Source organism: Centropristis striata, chromosome 12 (assembly GCF_030273125.1).
Source record: "Centropristis striata isolate RG_2023a ecotype Rhode Island chromosome 12, C.striata_1.0, whole genome shotgun sequence".
NCBI lineage: Eukaryota > Metazoa > Chordata > Actinopteri > Perciformes > Serranidae > Centropristis > Centropristis striata.
The window spans coordinates 10,692,996-10,713,594 of record NC_081528.1 but is presented as its reverse complement, the minus strand read 5'-3'; the positions used below and the strand labels follow the sequence as shown (position 1 = coordinate 10,713,594).

At 36.8% G+C, this 20,599-nt stretch overlaps 1 protein-coding gene across 1 annotated transcript; it reads left to right on the top strand.

Annotated features, from left to right (window-relative positions):
- Nucleotides 1-15,524: 15,524 nt before the first annotated feature.
- Nucleotides 15,525-19,869, top strand: LOC131982225 (C-type lectin domain family 4 member M-like). The gene is made up of 6 exons (XM_059346822.1): nucleotides 15,525-15,546; nucleotides 15,786-15,887; nucleotides 16,980-17,783; nucleotides 17,872-18,014; nucleotides 18,885-18,994; nucleotides 19,540-19,869. The coding sequence occupies exons 1-6, from the start codon at nucleotides 15,525-15,527 to the stop codon at nucleotides 19,673-19,675; spliced, it is 1,317 nt and encodes a 438-aa protein (XP_059202805.1). The 3' UTR covers nucleotides 19,676-19,869.
- The last annotated feature ends 730 nt before the right edge of the window (nucleotides 19,870-20,599 follow it).

Here is a 20,599-nt window from a genome sequence, read left to right as displayed (position 1 = left end):
CTAAAACTGAGTGTATATTCACTACAGTGGAAAGACTTATGAGTTTTGCTTTAAAATCATATCCCCAATCATCCAAAATCTACTCAGAGCTCATTGAAATAATTCTATCACACCTGGTATTTTGTGTGTTTATGTTTTCATCACTCTCCCTGCTGACATGTGGAGATTGCAGTTTTTTTAGTGATTGACTCGAGCATCTGTTCACGCTATGCTCTGCCTGGGTTTTGTTCCAATCAATAACGATTTTTTCTTTTCCCACACACTGCTTATTGAATGAAAGCACGAAGGTGTCTAATCCACCATCCAGATGGTCTAAATGCAATTCTTCGCTCCTCCTCCCACCTTGCTTACTGAAGACTTCATTCAGCCAGGATTTCATGTCCCATCTGCAGCTGAAGCACAGGCAGTGTTCGTCAACTAACTTGTTTTCTGATTTCGATAAAAGAAAAGTAGGTGGAATTTAGATGGCACAAATTACATTACTGATTTTTGCACTATATTCATCTGAGATCTTTATATGCAGCTGTCCAACATGTAGTTTAATTGTCTCACTTAACCAATCCCCTAACACAACTGTTGTTGCCATGTTGGAATATTGTACAGGGTTCGTACACTTTAGCAGTGGTCGAATTCAAGCATTTTTTAAGGACTTTCAAGGTCAGTTTTCAAGCTTTTCCAAGGGGGAGATTTCACTTAACCATACCAACAGGGATGGTTAAACACTTTTAGAAGGAATGGTCTTTATTTCAGATAGGCTACTCATCATTTTTTACATTGAACATGTGATTATCTATAGTCTATAGATGGATATAGTCAGATTTCAAAAGAAATACAGTAAGAATTTCAAGCATTTACAAGCACTTTATCCAGAATCCAAGCACTTTTAAACCTTGAAAATACAACATTTAAATTCAAGCATTTTCAAGGATCAGCCGTATGAACCCTGATTGTAGAAACCATTTCAAAAGTGTCAGCATTTTATCTTCCAAAATAATATCACTGGACATAATGCAGAATTGTCTAAAACAAATAGTCATGATCGGTTTGGTGTGTAGGTTGAAACCATCCCGCTTCTGTGGCCAGTTGCCAACAACTGAAATGTAAGTGTTGTTTATTCAGGGTATAAGCTTGTACATCCTTTAGTAAATAAAGTTGAGCACAAAAGTCAATAGTATGTCTCTGCAGATTCAGACCCACAGTTCTAGACCCTTTGTATTTCACTTGTATTTAAAACTGCAACTAAATCAGCATCTCAAAATCCCTAATAAGAGAGCTTGATTAATCAAAGTTAATATTTTTCAACCTCTTTACAGACACAAACAAGGCCAAAACCTAATAAGAGACAAAAATACATTTCAGATATTCTGCGCTGGATGAGCTTAATTTCTGTCCAATGAATCGCTAAATATATGCTATAGATTAGCCTAATATTAATGTAGTGATATAAGCACATGTGATATATAATATGAATAATAAAGGAAGTGTGTGTAGGTGTATGACATGATATACATAAATTCATAAAAAATTAAGTTAGTTTCATGCTTGTATCAAAACGTAGGCCCATATATGTTTTTTCTCATATCATCCACTTCATTGCTTTAATCATTTATTCATGTTTAATTTAAAGCACATGCTAAAATTATTTGTCATCGAGCTTTGGTTTCATGAAACAAAGGTTAGTTTGTAATGCGGTCTCCAGGTCTGCAGACACACTTTCTTCACAAAAGTTCATAAAGTTACAATCTCAAAGAAGTTGTGTTCTCTTTGGCAGCACCTGTGGTGGTAAGCTGTAGTTCCAGGTGTGTTTTTGAATCTCACTTTCACTTGTTTTTGAAGTTTCATTATTCAAATCCCATCGTTTTGACATGGGACATGATCCCCGGTTTCCTGAGTGAAAGTTCTATGTTTGTTTGATCCTCCAGCTTGCCCACCTGAAGAGCAACATTTTGTTTTTATACTCGGTTTCCTTTGCTTCCTCCCTGACTTTCAAATATCACTTCCGCCTTGGCCTTGTTCATAATTTCTAAGGCCGTTGGAGGGCACCCCTAAGCAACACATGTTAATATAGCTGCCCATTCAATGTGCTGATAACGACCTACTGGCCTTACCAGTAGGTGGAGCATTCCCAAACTCAACCATAGTTATGGGCTGATAACTGCTGACAACTGCATGTAATATCATGCGAATCGGATGAGCAAAGCGGCTCCTTCTGGTGAGTGTCACACGCCAAGGGCTGTGACAAAATGTTGGTATGCGATGAGCTGGGATGACATGACGTGTTGACGTTTCAGGCATGCTTACTATTATAGACAGTAAAACACTCTGAAAGCAGCTTATGGAGACGATGTTACAACACTGCTGCAGGTAACAGAGGTTTACGTTTGTTGCCTGACCTGAACTAACCTCGTTCAGTTATATGCAAATAAAACCTTCTGTGTGTTTTGGCTGCCCAGGTGGGAGTGACCAAAAAATCTGATAGTGTCAACTGAGCTGTCAGTCACAGGGAAACTGACATTCAAATACTTTTCCTGTTATTGTCTCAACTCTCTGTCGCTCTTTGTATTATGCTCTGTGGTCAACCCCACCCATCCATTATGAATGTTAAAACAAACAGCAAGAATGACTTTCTCTTTAAAATAGTTTTTGTGAGTGCACATTGGTCAGCCAGGGAAGTCAGAAAGTCTGTCATAATGATTCAGAAACATCACAGCGTTGATTAAGCATGTTTTACTCCACACTTTGACCAATAGCTTTGTTTATGAAGCTCATGTTTCCCCGGTGAAATATTTAAATTGTGATTGATATGGTTTTCTTAACAAAGAGTAAAACGGCTTTGTATGCAGTTTTGAGAAAGATGATTAAAGTTATGTGGGAATTTTTCAGGTGGAAGTAAAAGATTGGATTGTATTAGACAGCATTATAATTTAAATTTTAGTCTAAACTTTTTGTCCAGCCCTATTTGCATATATGGAGAAGATAAAATCTCAGAAACACCTCTGAATATAATGGAGTCCAACAAATCATCCCAAATAACAAAGCAACACCTCAACAATGACTGCAGAGCTGAATCAACACCTCTTAGAGATGTCAACAACAACTGATTCCAAGGTTAGGACAGGATTTACTGCACAGGTATTATATTTCACTGTATTAGACGGAGCAGGTGAACCTAACTCTGTGTATTTCTACTCATGGAAACTTTGCAGGCTTACCTCAGGGTCAGGGGAACGGGAACACCAGTACACATCGCTTCCAACAGCTGAATCACACAAAGAAAACACAAAGAGCAAAGAAGGTGAGAGTTCATTCTATTCCTACAGAAACATGCAGTGAATAGAAAGGCAACATCCCATGAGACATACAGTCTGCAGATGTCCAGCACACTCTGTAAAAAGAAAAAAGTTTCAGACTAAATCGACCTAAATGCATTTTAAAAAATTGCAAATGCCAAAGCAGCTGTGGGAAAAGTCCTAAACTGAGATTTTTCAGAACTTTTCACAAGAAACCTTCATGTATTTATTTACTCTGTGTAGAATGAAAAGGTTCAGTGTACAGGACCCTCAATCCACTGTCCCAACAGAAAAAAAGCATTTAACAAAGCATGAAACTAAATAGCCTTTTCACTATAAACATTCTGACTTGTCAAAGCAGGAAAAGCACACGTGGAACTAACAACATTAATTTAAGTGCCCTAGTAGAAGCAACAGAGCACTGGAAGTGGTGCAACTGAACTCAATGTAGCCATGATAAATTATCAAAAATTGTGTTTTTCCTGCTATGACATGTCCAAATAGCTGTTGTAAAGAGGTCTATTCATCTCTTAAAAATAGCAAGAGAAATTCCATAAATTTTATTTGCATTATTTAAACTGCTCATCTCACCTTAAGGTGAAAAATTACACACAAGACCAGAGTCTTGTGTGTCAAGAAATGGTCGAATCACATTGTCAGGATTAAAAAACGCATGAAAGACAAGGTGTTATTATAGTATGAGTTTAAGGATTTCTTCACCTGTGGACACAGCAAATGTAGCAGTTTTCCCATTTTCAATCTTAATGCTAAGCTAAGCTAACTGTCCTTTGCACAAAATACTTTACGTAATGCACATAAAAATCTGAAAAATAAAAACTACTCTTTTAAATGGTCTAGATCTTTGTTTTGCAGCAAACCTACTGTTTATGATATTTATATATTACATATTATATTACCTTATCTGCATTTGGCGACCAGCACCTGCAATGTCAAAGATTTTTTACTTTTAATTTGAAATTCAAACAGTCAGCTAATTTTAAATAAACTCTAAGAATACATAAACATACATATTGCATTAAAATGTAAACCAATAACCAAGATGACTGACTGAGAACCTGACAAATGAAGCGCGCGCGCACACACACACGCCCGCGCACACACGCACGCACACACACACACACACACACATGAAAAAAAGTGTTTGCAGGTGAGAGGCTGCACTTCCTGAGTGAATTAAGATACTAGCAAAGGCCAAACATTTAATGATAATAACGTCAGTAGAGCAATTTTGGTGACAAAGTAAAATTCGATGCATTGCCAGTCAATAAAGATTAGATATGTATGTCAGTTGAAGGTTCTTCTTTGTCTAAGGCTTTTCAAAGTCGGCTACTATCTGCAGACTAGAAGCTCTGTGCTCCAGAGGATAGACCTGCTCTGCTGCTGTAATTCACTCCTCTCTCACTGATTGAACTCGACAGGTACTTAAGCATTGACACGCAGCGGAGAATACACATTTTCCACAGCGCGTTATCCCAGACAGGATCTGCCTGCTGCAAATCAGCGGGCTGAATTCTGCTCTCTGTGCACTGATGGAGTCCGGCAGTTTTAATTGAGTTGTTTAGTGTCTTCACACTGGCAATTTAATCCTGGTCCCAGTGTCAAAGGCTGGTAAAGGTGTGTGTCTGTGTGTGTATGGGGGGGCTGATTTGAACTCAACACGTTTGGAAACAGGGGAACTCAGCTGAGCGTTAATTACAAGTGATTATCATTCATAGGTTGTGATTCCCTGGAGGCTGGGGTTATTAAATCTGTGTTTCAAAGGGGAGGTGAATTTTAAATTTACTGCAGAATTTTAAAGTGGAAAAAACAAAACATTGAATTGGAAACAATAGCTGTAGAATTCACAGGGGAGTCTGGCTGTTTTTTTGTTCAAACCAAATTTAAGCTAAAATGGAGGGACAGGGCGGTTGCACCCAATAATTCTTATCCTCAGATGCCTTTTTGTTAGCGACTATTTAAACTGTCCAACTATTTCAAAGTGAATTTTGTTGCCACAGTTGGGTGCAACACAACACTATCAGGGTGGCCTGATGAACACAGCTTAAAATATTTAGGGAATAAAGTAAAGTATAGTAAAGTGTAGGGTGGTATAGTATACTGCCCTACAAAGCCTAACAGAAGTGACTGCACAAAGGGTAAAACTGAGAAAAACTGCTTTAAAGTTTTTAAACGTTTTTTAACTGGCCGGTCAAACTGGTTAAGTTAGTAAGTAGGTAAGAGATATGACACCTGTATTGATGATGTAATGTTTATGTTAAAAAATCATGACGATTTATTTGACCTTTGACCCCAAAAATGTAGTTACCTCACTCTGGTTTTGCATTGCTGTAAAAGGTTCTAATAGTAATGTACTTTCAGCTTTTAGATTTTGTTTTCACTGAAGAAACATTTTCAAATTGATTTTGTTATCAGTGTGTTTAAAAGTATTCAACAGCTCTATTCAAATATTTGTGTATTTTAGACTTAATATTATAAAGTAATGTTATACTTTGGTCGTAATATAATTTTATCTCACTTTTTTTACTTGATCACTATCTAGATAATAATGTCCCTATCAAATAAACTTATAATTTCTATTATTCTTGTCTTCACTATTCAACACAACGAAGAAATACAAGGCTACACTGTATCACAGTCAAAGTGAAGTTACTGCAGTCTGATTTGGTTTTATGTTTAAACACAGGAATATATATATATATATATATATATATATATATATATATATATATGATTTGTAATTACTTAGGCTTTGTAGGGCAGTATAGTATAGTATAGTAATGAATGGGTGTTATCAGTGGTTGTTAATATGGCTTAGAAGGGGCCTGCTCCACATACTAGTAGGTATTTATCAACCCATTATTTTTCCTGTTATATAAACACTTTAATAGCCTCTAGTGGCCATAGTAACATCACACAAGGAGGGAGACTGGGGCAGCTGTAGGCTACTAGAAAACAAGACTCTCACCCTCTAAGACCCAGGATTGCATCCTTTTTGTCTCTTCAGGAGTGAAATGTAAAGTCACTTTTTTAAGTCTTTTTAGAAGCTGTAAGTGTCCAGACGTGCATATGTTCAGTCACATAAGGTATTAGTTTTGTCAGTTTCTAAGTCCTTTTTTAAGCTACGTCATCAAAAACCATGATGTTTTTCCCCAACCGTAACTACGTACCTTCTACGTCTAAACATAACAAACCTGTGACCATCAATTAAATTGGCTAATAACAGCCTTCTGCACCTACTAGCGGGTGAAGCAGGCACCATCTGACAATATGCTGGCTGAAAAAAAACGCGCAGTCAATAAGATTGTGAAGAAAACCACCTAGCAAAAGACTTTTTCTTTATTTTCTGTTTAAATGCTGTCTCTTGTCACCTGGGGATAGGCAAGAATAAAAAACATTATATGTAAATGTATACATTAATAATGTAATATATATGTATAAACATGAAGTCTTTTATTTGTAACTTTTCCAGTTTTAGCAGCCCACTGTGCAATGCAATGTTCGAAACCGATTACAGCTCTTCCTGTGATTAAAGTTTTCTCGTGTATTTAAGCCGACTTCTGATTCTTTCTGCAGCTGACGTGCACAATCGTGTGTGATACTAGAGTGACGTGTTCTGATAGTATAGTGGAAAATTGATGGGACATGTTAAATATTTATGGGTAAGTTCTAGCACCTTTTGTATGTGCATTTTCAAAGAAACACTACCACAGTTGATAAGTTATGCAATTGATCCAATAAGGGATTGATATGTTTCTTGTGAACTAAAGTTTATCATGATTAACTTGAGTTAGTGGCCAACACAGCGCTGCAGACAGCAGTGTGTGTTCACTGTAATCCTGCCTCAAGCCCTTAACATATAAATTGTAACCTCAAAATAAACACATTATATTCCCCTCATGGTCACTCAAAGACTCTGATGTCAATCACCATCCCAGGGGAAATTTAGTCAGACAGCAGCTCACATCATGCACATCAATAGACAAAGTAGTATAAATGCATTAGTTGCATTCACCATAAAAATCGCCTGTATTGAATCTTGTAAAACCAATTCAAGGATGTAGCCGAAACATTCCTGGATCACTGTTGGCAGCTTGTAAAAAATATTGTTTTTGAATTGACATTGGCTCTTTTTCCCCAGCTGTGAACTGACCGACAGAGTTCGTATATGGCAGCCTCGCATCTGCTTTAAATGTATTATAGGGCTTTAGAAGAAGTTTACTTGAGTGTTTTTTCTATCTCTGGCGGTAAACCGACCTGCATTCGTATTTTGAGTGACAGTCTGATGAGCATTTGCAATGTACAGATAATACTTTTAAATCGTACTTTCCACGGTTACACCACTAATTACACCCTAGAAAAGAAAACATACCCATAATTGATCTTGTCACGAAAAAGCAGCACTGAGGCTTTAATAATGCAGCGGGATCACACATGAATTATGGTGCCGTTAATTTGATACAGAGTGATCCTTCCCTGCTGGTGTAACTCTCCAGTGTGGATTCCCTCTGGCTCTCCAGCTCCCAAATTGGATGTGTGGAGCCCACAGGGTGTTGGTGTTCTTATTAATGTGGCCAGTCTGAACAGTGGGGAATTGATACAGCTGCGATCTGACCACCAACACATCTGTTTAACCCACACAATCCATGCTTTTCCCTCCGTTTCTCAATAAGAACCAAAGTCATTCATCTGTTACTGCCTCTCTGTGTTCCATTCGCACTGCAGCTAAAAATAACACTTTTTTTCACACGTGACGCAGACATGACGTTCTTTTATCAGTGTAAGGAGTGAAAGGTTTCACTGCATTTTTTTGCTTCTTTGCTTCAAATATGAAAAACAGAATCTTAGCATGACATGTTGAGACAAGACGCAACGGATGTTTGAACTCCTGCAATCTGAATATGTCTTTGTTGTGATGATACCTGAGACAGTTGTCACAGTTCTGGCACCAAAACGTTTCCAGCTTGTCTCAATCAGCATCATGAAGTACAAAAATAGTAACATAGTAACTGGCTTCTGTTTGCAGGGACTATGCACATCATTTAATTAATTCAGTGTGTTCAATTATCTAAAGAAATAGGACATTCTGGGAAATATAGAGTCAAAAGTCAATTTTGCTTCCCTGGCTATGCCTGATGGTTTGATTATTACCTGGAACAACTATTTCCATCACACATAAGGTTCTTATGCAATGAAAACAGTGTTAACTGCTCCTGTAAATAGGACAAACTTGATTGGACCACGGGAGATATTTCTAGTCTGCTCAGCTCATAGAAACCTTTTGCTCAGCTGTTAGCCAGAAAGCTAACGTTACACTAGCAAGATTCAAAGATTTGTCCCCAAATCAAAAAAAAGACTCAAGTATTTCATATTTCCAGTTGAGAAAACCATTTGCTTGGTTGCTTTATTTCTTTTTAATATAGAGCGCGCTGAATTCTGCAGCTGTTTTATATTAAGTTGTGGTGTCTCGTAAATCCATATTTGTATCAATGACACATAATGAAATCAATCATCACTTCCATAATCGCAAATTAATATAGAGGCCTTTGATATGAAAGCAATATTTTTAGCACTCACTCTCGCTCTTCTCTCCCTCTCTCACCTCGGAGACTCCTAATTGGCCGCAGTGTCAGGTTTGCTCGCCCTGCTCCGTGACGCCTGCCTGGTGGGCATACATCAGCTCAGGATTAACGGCAGACGGAGGTCAGCACATAATCACCTCTGATGAATATGGAGGAGGGCCTTTGGGTTTACACGGGAGGACTGCCAAAAATGATAACGACCCCTCCTCCAGGACCTCCTCTGGGACCCATACACTCTCATCTCAAGGTTGTAACTAAAACAGTGGTAGTGCCTTTATGGGGGAGGGAGGCGCCGGCCCTCTTTGCCTCTGAAGTCATGAGCTAATGTGATATATACGAAAAAGCCCCGGGTATGTTCTGAAATGTGATCTGTGTAACATCATCTGCAAGTCAAAGCACAAACGCCAATTTGTGATACAGTACAGACTTAATGTTAACGGATACACAGAGCCAAGGCAGTTCAGGCCCTGCATGTAACATTTAAGTTCCTTTAAGTTTAGTTTTTCTGAGGTAAGCAGAGATGCCTGGTTCACACAGGGGACAAAAACGCTGTTTTAGTCAATTCTTGCACAAGCAGAAGCCTGGCTGTTCACACAAGATGCACATTTCTCCGTACTCAATCAATATGTCCTGTGTGTGAGTCTGAGTGTGTGTTTGTGTGCGTGCGTGTCTACGTGCGTGTGTGTGCATGTTTGTGCATATGTACATACAGATGTGTATGTGGGGAAGGGAGGGGTGGGTTTTGTCATTTTTATTGTCTGTTTTAATTCTTATTTTTTGTAAAGCACTTTGTGTTGCATTTATATGTATGGAAAGCGCTATATAAATAAAGTTTGATTGATTGACTGATACTGATCAGCAAGCTATTCTGCTCCTCTGTCCTTTCTCGCTATATAAGTATATAATTTAAAAAACACAATCAGAAACTGCAGTGATACAAGGCTGTTTCTATTAAATCTAGTGGATGCACAGATTTTGAATTTTCCTCATGTGCGGGTTATAAATCGATGGAATTGAAATAACCTCATATACATATATAAATACATATTTAATCATTTATCAGAAGCAGATCTTTATATATAATAGTACTTATTTATTTTTTATCAAGGCTGCCTCCTCTTGGCCAATTAGTTGACTAATCGTTTTTTTTTTGTCTTAGTTGACCTTGATTTCTTTGATTGCTTTACTCTTTTTTTTTTACGTTTTTTTTTTTCTTTTGTCAAAGAAATTTATGAGCTCATCTCTAGTAAACACAAGATTTCAGGAGTTGCCTTGGTATGATTCTTTGTGGAGAAACTCAGATCTCAGATTTTATGAGCCCTATCCTTTATGTTGTAATAGAAAAGCAGTGTGTTTTCTTTCCAGATTTACTAAAATAGATGCAGGCCATCCACAGTGCTTCCTGTCAGAACAGTTCAAATTGTCAACAAGTTAGCAGGCAGCACTTCCAGGTGGGTCTTAAGCTTTGGGATGTTAAGCGGCGCTTCTGCCTCCAGTGTAAACCCAGAGTTAACCCCATTTGTGCCTGTCTTATCCCCATTAACTTCAAGGAGCAGCAATATGTTTATAAATCTGGACAAGTGACACAAAGGTTACTGTTCTGCTTTATCAGAGGAGAGTAGTAGCAGTGCACTGTTGCCTTAATTAATCCCATTTTCCAATTCTTTCTTTAAAAAAGCCCAACACACGCTCACCTTAAATAGTAACAATTTACCACTTTCAGTCAAAGTGCAAAAAATGTGTTGAAGTCCTGAGAAATTGGACCACTGGAAATATCAATCACTCACAGCCTGTAGGCTTTAAAGGTGGCTCTGAAAAAGTGTGATTCTTGCTCCCTCTTGGAGGACAGCAGCTGTATTCTGCTTGGCAGCTCAACTACATGAAACTTTCAGTAGGGACGCTTTGGCTCTACTTCACCACTGCCAGCATCTAGAATATATCTCCTGTCTCCATGGGCCTCTGCTCACTGACGATGCATCAATGGCGTCTAATCACCAAAGTCCTCAATAAACATTATTTCAAAACTTTCAGTTGATCTCTCTTTATCGAACTTTCACTGATCATGAGTGACAAACATGAACAGTTCATAATGCTAGCAAATCTTTAGCTATGTTTTGTTTAAAACCTTGTATAAGCTCTCTTCTCAATGTGAATCTGGGTCATTGTTGAAAACAACCAACTTGAATAGAGACTGATTGCGTCTCCATGCAATCTACAAACCTTTCTGGAGCCCTGTCACAGCTACAGGTACGAGTGTTTGATATTCATGTTTCCCTCTAAAGACGACAATACTTGAAATTGTGGTTAGAGGGAATGTGGCCTGAGCTGTACAGAGCCAGTCTTAGTCTAAGTCTGTTTGTTGAACTACAGACTGACAGGAATTACTCTATTGAACCTGGAAGAGCAGTTGTTGCTGAGGTTACAACTGATTGGAACACCAAACCACTAAAACGAATACATGAATATGGTTACCAACAAAGTAATCATGATGGAAATACTTAAGCTCTTGATTATTCCTGTTTTCTTTTTGCATTGAGGCCTGCATTGGAAAGTATAAATTCTAATGATTATTAATGAGTAATCAATGTACAAATGTTTTTAAAATCATTTCATGCAGATCATACTTGCTTTAAAGTTTCTCCCTGTTATTACTCAGCTCAATAAAGTCAAACTTGAAGGCGGTCACATCACATACAATTACCGCTTTATAATTAAAGGAGTCAATGTTGCTCTTGACGTCAGTAAAAAGCAAAAAGTTTTGCATTAATGTCAAAAAGTATGTAAATGGTGCAAATTTTTTCTTGATTTCTCACGAAATGAATTAATTTGAGGAAGAACAGACTCTTATTCTTATCAGCTTCCACATACCATGATTAACATGAGGGACATCACATAATAGTATTATTTCATTGTATTCTTTGACCTCATTTTATTTTCTTATGTGACTATCACCTATTTCAGTTTACAGTCATGGAAAAAATATTAGACCACCTTCTTTCTTCAATGTCTTGTTCATTTTAATGCCTGGTACAACTAAAGATACATTTGTTTGGACAAATATAATGATAACAACAAAAATAGCTCATATGAGTTATTTTAGATCTTATATCTAGCCAGTTTCCATCGTTTTTGATAATAACCAAAATCATTATTTAAAAAAAATGGAAAATGGCTGAATATCAGCTCTTAAATTAAACTCTTTTGAGCTATTTTTATTGTTATCATTATATTTGTCCAAACAAATATACCTTTAGTTGTACCGGGCATTCAAATGAACAATAAAGTGAAGAAAACCAGGGGGGCTTGTAATTTTTTTTCATGACTGTACATAAGCTGGACTGAATTACAAATCTTAGTAGAATTTGTAAAAAAAAAAAAAAAAAAAAACAATAATAATAATTAGAATAAGTTATTTTGACACATACTATAATCTGTTGTCTGAAAGTAAAATTATGAACAATATTTTTTTTTTAAATAATGCAAATTACAATTTCAGGAGATGAGATCTACAACACAATTAGGATGCTATTTAATTTTTAAAATTATTTTAATAGAATGAAGATGAACCTATGTTAGATTGTATTCAATTTGTTTATTATGATCTGAGTTTTGTCCATATCAGCATGCCTGAATCATATCAAAGAAGCAGCGTGACATCACTGTGTTGTTATTGTGTAGAGATAAGCGAGTCCCGAGATGTCGATAAGTCATCTCCTCTTTATTCCTAAAGTGGCTGTTTCAGATCAGCTCATGAGTTATTGAGGCTAATTAATATGGGCAGTGCAGGGTGTGACAGGCTGAAGGATGGCATCTCTCAGCCACAGTCATTTCCCCTTATCTCCATCAGACACTCAGCAACTTCACCCTCTTCATTCAGCGCCTCCCTTCAGCTCAGATGGGAGATGTGTATGGCTGCATGATAATGGTCAGTGGGGTCATAAACAGCTGCATGAAAACAAAACAAAGCCCCGCTCTCAGTGGGATCGGACTTGGTGCAGTTTTCCCAACACTGACATGTTTTGGATGCTGGGGCTGCTTTGGGTTTTGTGATATTATATTACTGACAAGATACTATTCATTATTCATTCAGGAGTCCTGGAGGTGATTAGGAAATTCAGTCCAGCCACTAAAAATAGGCTCGTGTTTTCTGTCAGCTGAATTTTTATCTGCTTTCTGAGTGGCTGAGCTCGGTTACAGCCAAAGCTTCTTCATGCTGTCAAGAGAAATGTTAGAGTCTGGCAGATCAAGAGAGCAGTCGACTGATATCTTTCCTTATAGAAAAAAAAGAGCAAACATAGAATACATGAATAATATGAATACATTATTATGATTATGAGGCTGATTATGTGCTATGTGCTTCATTCATATTTTTAGCCATGCTAGCAGCGTGGGTTAAAATGTCTGTGAGTGGATTGGTACTTTAGTCCAGAATGAAATGTTTCAACTATTGGATGGTTTGTTATTTTCTTTTGGTGACCCTGTAACTTTTTTGCTGTAGCTCCAAGGAATTTATCAGCTAGCTTTCAATTTTAAAGTTTTATATTTGAATGTACCTCTATATTTTTTCCCCTAAATGTTTTATCTGCTTGTTTTTAGTCTTAAATTTTTATATTTGAATGTAATTTTATATAGGTCTCTTTTAAATGCTTTAATGTTTTGTGTAAAGCACTTCGAATTGCCCTGTTGTTGACAGGTGCTAAACAAATAAACCTGCCTTGCCGAAAGGTACTTGTTATCAGAAGGTATTTGTTTGGACAAATATAATGATAACAACAAAAATAGCTCCTAAGAGTTTAATTTAAGAGCTGATATCTAGCCATTTTCCATGTTTTTTTTTGATAATGTTTTTGGTTATTATCAAGAAAACCATGGAAAATGGCTTGATATCAGCTCTTCGTCCAACCCTGGCACACTATAATATAGTCGACACATTCATTACTGGTGTATTAACAGTGAAACACACTGTAAGTTGTTTTTGTGTGTAATTATATAAAGGTTTGCTACAGGGTTATCAAGAATATATCAACTGTGTACACATTATTAAGGATATTTAATGAGGAGTTACAGTTGTGGCAATAGTTTAACAAACACTAAACTACATCTGAGGACAATTAAGTGTGTTTTAAGCACAAAAGCACTTTATTCTCAACAAAACTGCACATTTAGATATTATTTCAATTAGAAGTTGGATGAAAACTATCATGTCTTCTCTCCAACAGATGAATGTGAATTGACCCATATAAAGCGTGTGCTGAGCGCGCCCATCACCTCCAATCTGGCACGGCTTAAAATCTTGTATGACTGCCAGGCTAAATCATTTGTCTGAGAGGGCAGATCAGCGATAATCCATTTTACACCATTCAACAGCAACAAGGCACGTGAATGGCATCAGTAACAGATAACACTCTTACAAACAAAGGCCCTGTTTAGAAACGTGATTTAATCTTTACACAATCAGGCAGAGCATAAATTAATCCTAATTTCATCGTTGAGAACACTGATTAGAATATTTCCATGTGCATGTAATTCTGCAGACTTGTTATGACATAATATCTGGGGGCCTATCATATTTTGAACTTGTAATAATAGTGGAAGGTAACCTCCCAGATGAGGCACCCAGATATTCTCATGGTTTATGTTTCTACAAACCTGAAATCAAGCAACCAAGCAAAGTTTGCATTTTTGAAAATATCACTCATTCATGTCACTCATTTGACCTCAGTGGGAAGTTAATCTGTGGGAAAAGGGAACAGAAACCACAGGAGATAAAAGTCTGGAACCTGACAGATAACCACTTCTCTGTGATAACAAAACTCCGCTGGTACATTCCAGTTTGCTTGTTTGCATAAATTTGGCCGAAAATTACCCAAAATCTGACAGTGTGGATGCGCGGGTCAAGATCTTTTTCAGGCCAATCAGAGTTCAGTTTCAGTCAAACATTTGATGACACGGGAAAAACAGAATCCTGTTTTGTGCATAATAAATAATGCTGCATTAACATTTTTGCTGTGTTGGATATAAATCAGCGGCAGCATCGTGCTCTTCATGCACTCAGATTGATACTCGCTTCTTTTTACATCTCAGATCAAAAGGTAAGAGCATATTTAGATTATTTAATATCACACTGGAAGTAAATGTTCTGCAGAGTCAACTAGCTCTCATTCACTTGCACTCCAGTTTTATTAAAAGTGCTAAAACAAATTATTTTTTTCCATGAAATGAAATGATCTCATTAATTTTTAAATACTCGGATTACCTCAAGCAAGCTTCATTTCTGTGCACGCTCCGAAGGCAAACCACAAATGAAATTATAGATTTTGGCTCGATTCTTGCAAATAATTCAAAGTGCTCTTCACATTACCAGCAGTGTTTGTGTTAATTAAGAAGAATGTCACATTTTACTAGACTCCATATAAAAACATAGCCAAGCAGAAGCTCAAATGATTATCTGGAGCATACATATACATACTGATTTCAAAAGAGTGTAAAAAAGTTTTAAAGTCCAACTTTTCCTGTATTTGTGACTTGACAAGCATCTGTAAATGTCTTCTCTGTGCAGGAAAACCACGAGACCATTATCAGAATGGAGTTAATGGAATTTGATGATGACCTTTATATAAATAAGAGTCTCTCAATGACGGGCCTCATTCCCAAAGGTACAGTATGAACCTGTGACAAACACAAGTGTAATATGTGTGCTGTAGGAAAATAATAATAATAATAATAATAATTTTCATATAAATGCCAATTGTGCTGATCTGTATAAGTGGTTCATAAAGTTTTTATGGATGTCTAAAGCTCTATAGGGGTGCTTCAGTTTCACTGTAGATAAGCTGCTGAAGAGGCAACTGTCTCTTAGAAACAACATTTAACTTCTTTCTATGTTTTGATTTAGTGGATTATCCGAAAAGAAAGCAGCCGTCCAGATGTGTGACTGTGTGTCTTGGGTTACTGTGTGCCGTCCTGTTGGCTGGTAACATTGGACAATTCGTCTACTGTAAGCCATTCATTTAATTTATTTTTTTATTTATCTTTGTCTTCTATCGGTTTTTATCTAGTTTTAGAGTCTTTTATTGCATTGTATTCTCATTATCTATTCTTGTTTTGTCTTTTTTTCTAATTTGTCATTTAGAAAGTGAAAGTATTTCTTTTCTGTTCCTTTTTCTTTCTTTCTCTTTCTTTTTTTAATTTAATTTATTAGAAGTTGGGGGGAAAAAAAGGATACAGCAAAGTATCGCAATATTTTGCGTGGCAATATTATATGACCACCAAGGATCAATATTTTAGTGTTCCGACAGCCGGTCGGATTTTCGCCCCCGTTGTTTTTTTTCAGAGGCCATAGCGGGCTCACTTTTAAGGAATATACTAGAGATACTGATATTATATGAAACTAGAAGATCTAAGAAATCTATAGGGACCATATGGACACATAATGCAGTTCAACAGTTAAATTGCAATGCATTGTATCGCAATACTCACCATATCGCAAAATGCTTAAAATCACAGTAATATCGTTTCGGGATAAAATGGTATCGTGGGGCCTCTACGACGGCGTAGGAATCAGCGTAAATCTCGTAAATCTGCAAGTTTTTTCTTGCAGATTTGCCACTTTAATCTAATAAATTTGCGACTTTTTTCTCAAAATATTACCCCCCTCCCCCAGGTCCGTATTATTATTTTTTTCTTCATATTTGGCCCTAATACACCGTCGTAGATTCCCACCTCCATCATTTATTTTATGACATTTTCATGAATTCATGTCAATTTTGAGATTGCTTTTGACTTTTCTATGGTTTTCATGTTCTTCACTTGTTCTGTCTTGCTATCAACTGGTCAGTCATCTGCAAAGCACCTTGACCTGCACTAACCTATATGAAAGATCCTATACAAGTAAAATTTGATTGATTGGTTTATTATTTGTTAAAACAATGATAATAAAAACATAAACAATGTATTAGGCAAATGCCACCTAATGTTTAAAAAACAAAGTGATGCTGTGGATAATCATTTGGAATACAAACGAGACAAAAACAATGCTGTTCTCAATATCCAATCAACTAATATTTTTTAATTTCTTTGCATTTGACAGATGAGATAATCATCCAGCGCACATCAGCTGACCCAACACAGGCCGGTACCAACATCCAAGGAGGTCAGAGCAGTTATGATGCTCTTACTGCAGAGAGAACACAGTTAGAGGCCAGACTCACTAACCTGACTCAAGAAAAACACCAGTGTCAGCAAAGTTACAACAGCCTGACTCAAAAGTATGATCAGATACAGAGCAATCACAAGAATCTGACAGCAAGTAAAGACCAGCTACTGACCAATCAGGGTAACCTGCAAAGTGAAAGAGAAGAGTTACAGATGTCAATGATAATGCTGAGAGAAAACAGAGATCAGTTACAGAGCAATTACACCTCGCTGAAGAGTAACAAGGACCAGTTGCAAAGGAGCTACAACGCACTGAATGTAAGTAAAACTCAGCTTCAGATCAGCTACAGTTCTTTGGAGATAGACAAAGAACAACTGCAAACCAGTTATAATACTCTGCAGAAGGAAAATGACCAACTACAGACCAATAGCAGTAACTTGCAAAGTGAAAAAGAAGAGTTACAGATGTCAATGATAATGCTGAGAGAAAACAGAGATCAGTTACAGAGCAATTACTCCTCGCTGGAGAGTAACAAGGACCAGTTGCAGAGAAGCTACAATACAATGAGTGTTAGTAAAAATCTCCTTCAGATCAGCTACAATTCACTGTGGAGAGACAAAGAACAACTGCAAACCAGTTGCAATACTCTGAAGAGGGAAAAGAACCAACTACAGACCAATTACAGCAGTTTGGCTACAGATAGAGATCTGTTAGAGAAGAGGATCAACAAATTAAAAGGTAAGTTTCTTAAAAAGTTTACATAAGCATGGAGTTTAATTTTGAGCCTGTTTGTGATAGTTTCTCCCTCCACATTTTCAATTTTAAGGCAGACCCTGTCAGGCAGGCTGGAGGAAGTTCGACATCAGTTGTTACTTTGTTTCAAATGCAAAGAAAAATTGGACGTTAAGCAGACAAGACTGCATCTCAAAAGGAGGAGATCTGGTGGTTATAGACAGCAAGGAGGAACAGGTGAGACTGAACGCGTGGTTAAACAGCAAGTATATCTGGCGTACTGCAAATGTACTGCTTAATGCTATGGTTAGAGACTCATTTAGGTTGGTTTTGTTGCTAGAGGTCAATATCTGCAAACTAAGATTAAGTATGTTTGTGTCATGATGTGTGTTTTCGATAAAGTGCTGTAACAACCTCTGCCGCAATTTGACCTTAGGACATTCATACTGATTCTGCAACGGCTTAATATTGGTGCAATCCAGCATAGCGGAATGAATCGGTAGTGCCGTGTAGCAGAGCAGCGGCAGTACGTGTAGAATGAGTGACGGCAGCGGCGAATGCATTCAAAACAATGATGGCGGAAGAACTGTTCGTCGTGCTGTTTCTCACTGTAGAGATTCTACAGTCTTAGGAAAGTTGTTCTGCTTTTTGCTGAACATGATTCGATTACTGTCGGATTCAGTGAGAGGCGTTTCTGATGAAATGGTCCACTTCCTTTCCAAGTACCAGTATTAAGTGTTGGTTGCACAAATAACATACGGCATCTTCCGACTTTTAACTGCTCTTAATTGTTTTTTTTTTTTTTTTTTCTTTTCTTACTCTATGTTTTAACTGCATTCTCAACTGCTGTATGTTTTTAATGAAATTCTTTATCTTTACGGTGAACCGAAGGCAAATTTCCACCATGGTGGATAATAAAGATTTATTGTATTGTATTGTACTGTATCTTGCCGGCTCCACCGGTTCACATTGATCCTGTCCCAAACTGTCTCACCAATTTAACTCCTCATGGTTTGAAACGGCAGTCTGAAAGGGGTTAAAGAGAAAGATATCTATAAAAAACTCAGATTTTCCATTTATATTATATGATATTTCCTTTTTTTACAGGTATTTCTCAACGGGATACTGGCAGTACGCCAAAATGCCTGGATTGGTCTGACTGACAGTCTTGAAGAAGGGACTTGGAAGTGGGTGGACGGGACCCCAGCCACACAAACGTAAGTTTAACTATACGTAGAAACTAAAAAAAACCCTCAAAGGAACAACTTTTCTTTAACTAAAGGAACTCTGTAGCTGTTTGATATTCCACCTCTTTAACTGTTTATATCATTTTATTGTATTTTAACATGCCAATAATGTGTTAGGCAGCAAAGAGTTATCAAGCAATTCATAAGAAGGATCAGTGGTGATTTTAGCCTTAACAGAAGTCACCTGATAATCTCATCTTAATGCAAATGTGGAGAAAGGATTTGGATAAATGTCTGCTGAATCACAAGGCGATGTACTGTCTTACTTACTCATTATCTTGTGGTAATGTTATTTAAGACATGCAGGGGTGGTAATGCTGGTCATAAAAATTCCATGATTACTTGTGTGGACGCTCTATAGAACTACTTCTATGAAAAAAAGAGTTAAAATCCCTTAAATCAGAGTTTGGGTGAGAAACAAAAGATCAGTGCAGTTGGAAAACAGAGACTGGATGCTGTAAAAAGCATCTGAGAGAGGAGTTAATTGTTTCCGTCTCTGTTATCTTGCACATCAGGTTCTGGCAGCCCGGGCAACCCAACAGCTTCAATGGGAACCAGGACTGTGGAGAGATTGTGCCCAAATCAACGGGAGTGGGAGAATGGAACGATGACGGCTGTTTCTCTGAACAGATCTGGATCTGTGAGAGATAAGACCACGATGATTGAAAGTTATTTACAGTGTGTAGGTTTTTTTATTGAGCCTACAGTTTATTTTATCCATAATTAATTCATTCTACTTATTGCATTCCCTCATTATCATGAACACAGACACTATAGTATATTTAGAATCAATGTCTATACTCACTAGAGCACTAATTTTGTATTAATCCGCAGCTAAAAGATCCAAAAAAAATGCAAGATTTAACAAAATGTATTAAAAATAAATAGTTAGTTCACCCAAATTACAATAAAACCTATTTCACATATTATTATTTTTTTTACACCTTTTTGGCTTTTTTTTTTTAGCTTTCATGATTTCGGATAAGTAAACTTACAGAAAATTCATTAATTTCACATATTTAAAATGTAGCTGTTGATTATTGTTTGATATAATGGAATATGAACTTATTGGCTTTGAAAAATCATATTTTGCTATAAATGTCTAATACTGTACTGTATTATTTGGCTTTTGTGACAGCTTTAAATAAGTTTGTAACATATATGAATATGTATGAAAATGAATGTATATTACAAATAATGTAGCGTATACATATAACACTTGTATATGGTACAGTATATCATAATTGTATCTACTGCTCTGGAATGATTACATATTACTGACGCAAATTCATTTTCCCTCTCTGTATTTTCCCAAAGAAAGGCACTTTTTGTCTTTAATGTGTGTGTGTCATTAGTTGGTATTTTTAATTACTTATTCAGGAAAAGCCATTTTTCCTCCCTGGGTACTTAAATGGCAACTTTCCACCATATGGTTATACAGCAAATTCAATCACAAGAACTAAGCAAAGATTATTTTAATTGAAATAGATTCAAACCAGCCTCTGGAAATAGAAAGAACTTGAACTTTTAAAAAAGAAATCCAATCATACTGATGACATTCATACAGTATCTGGA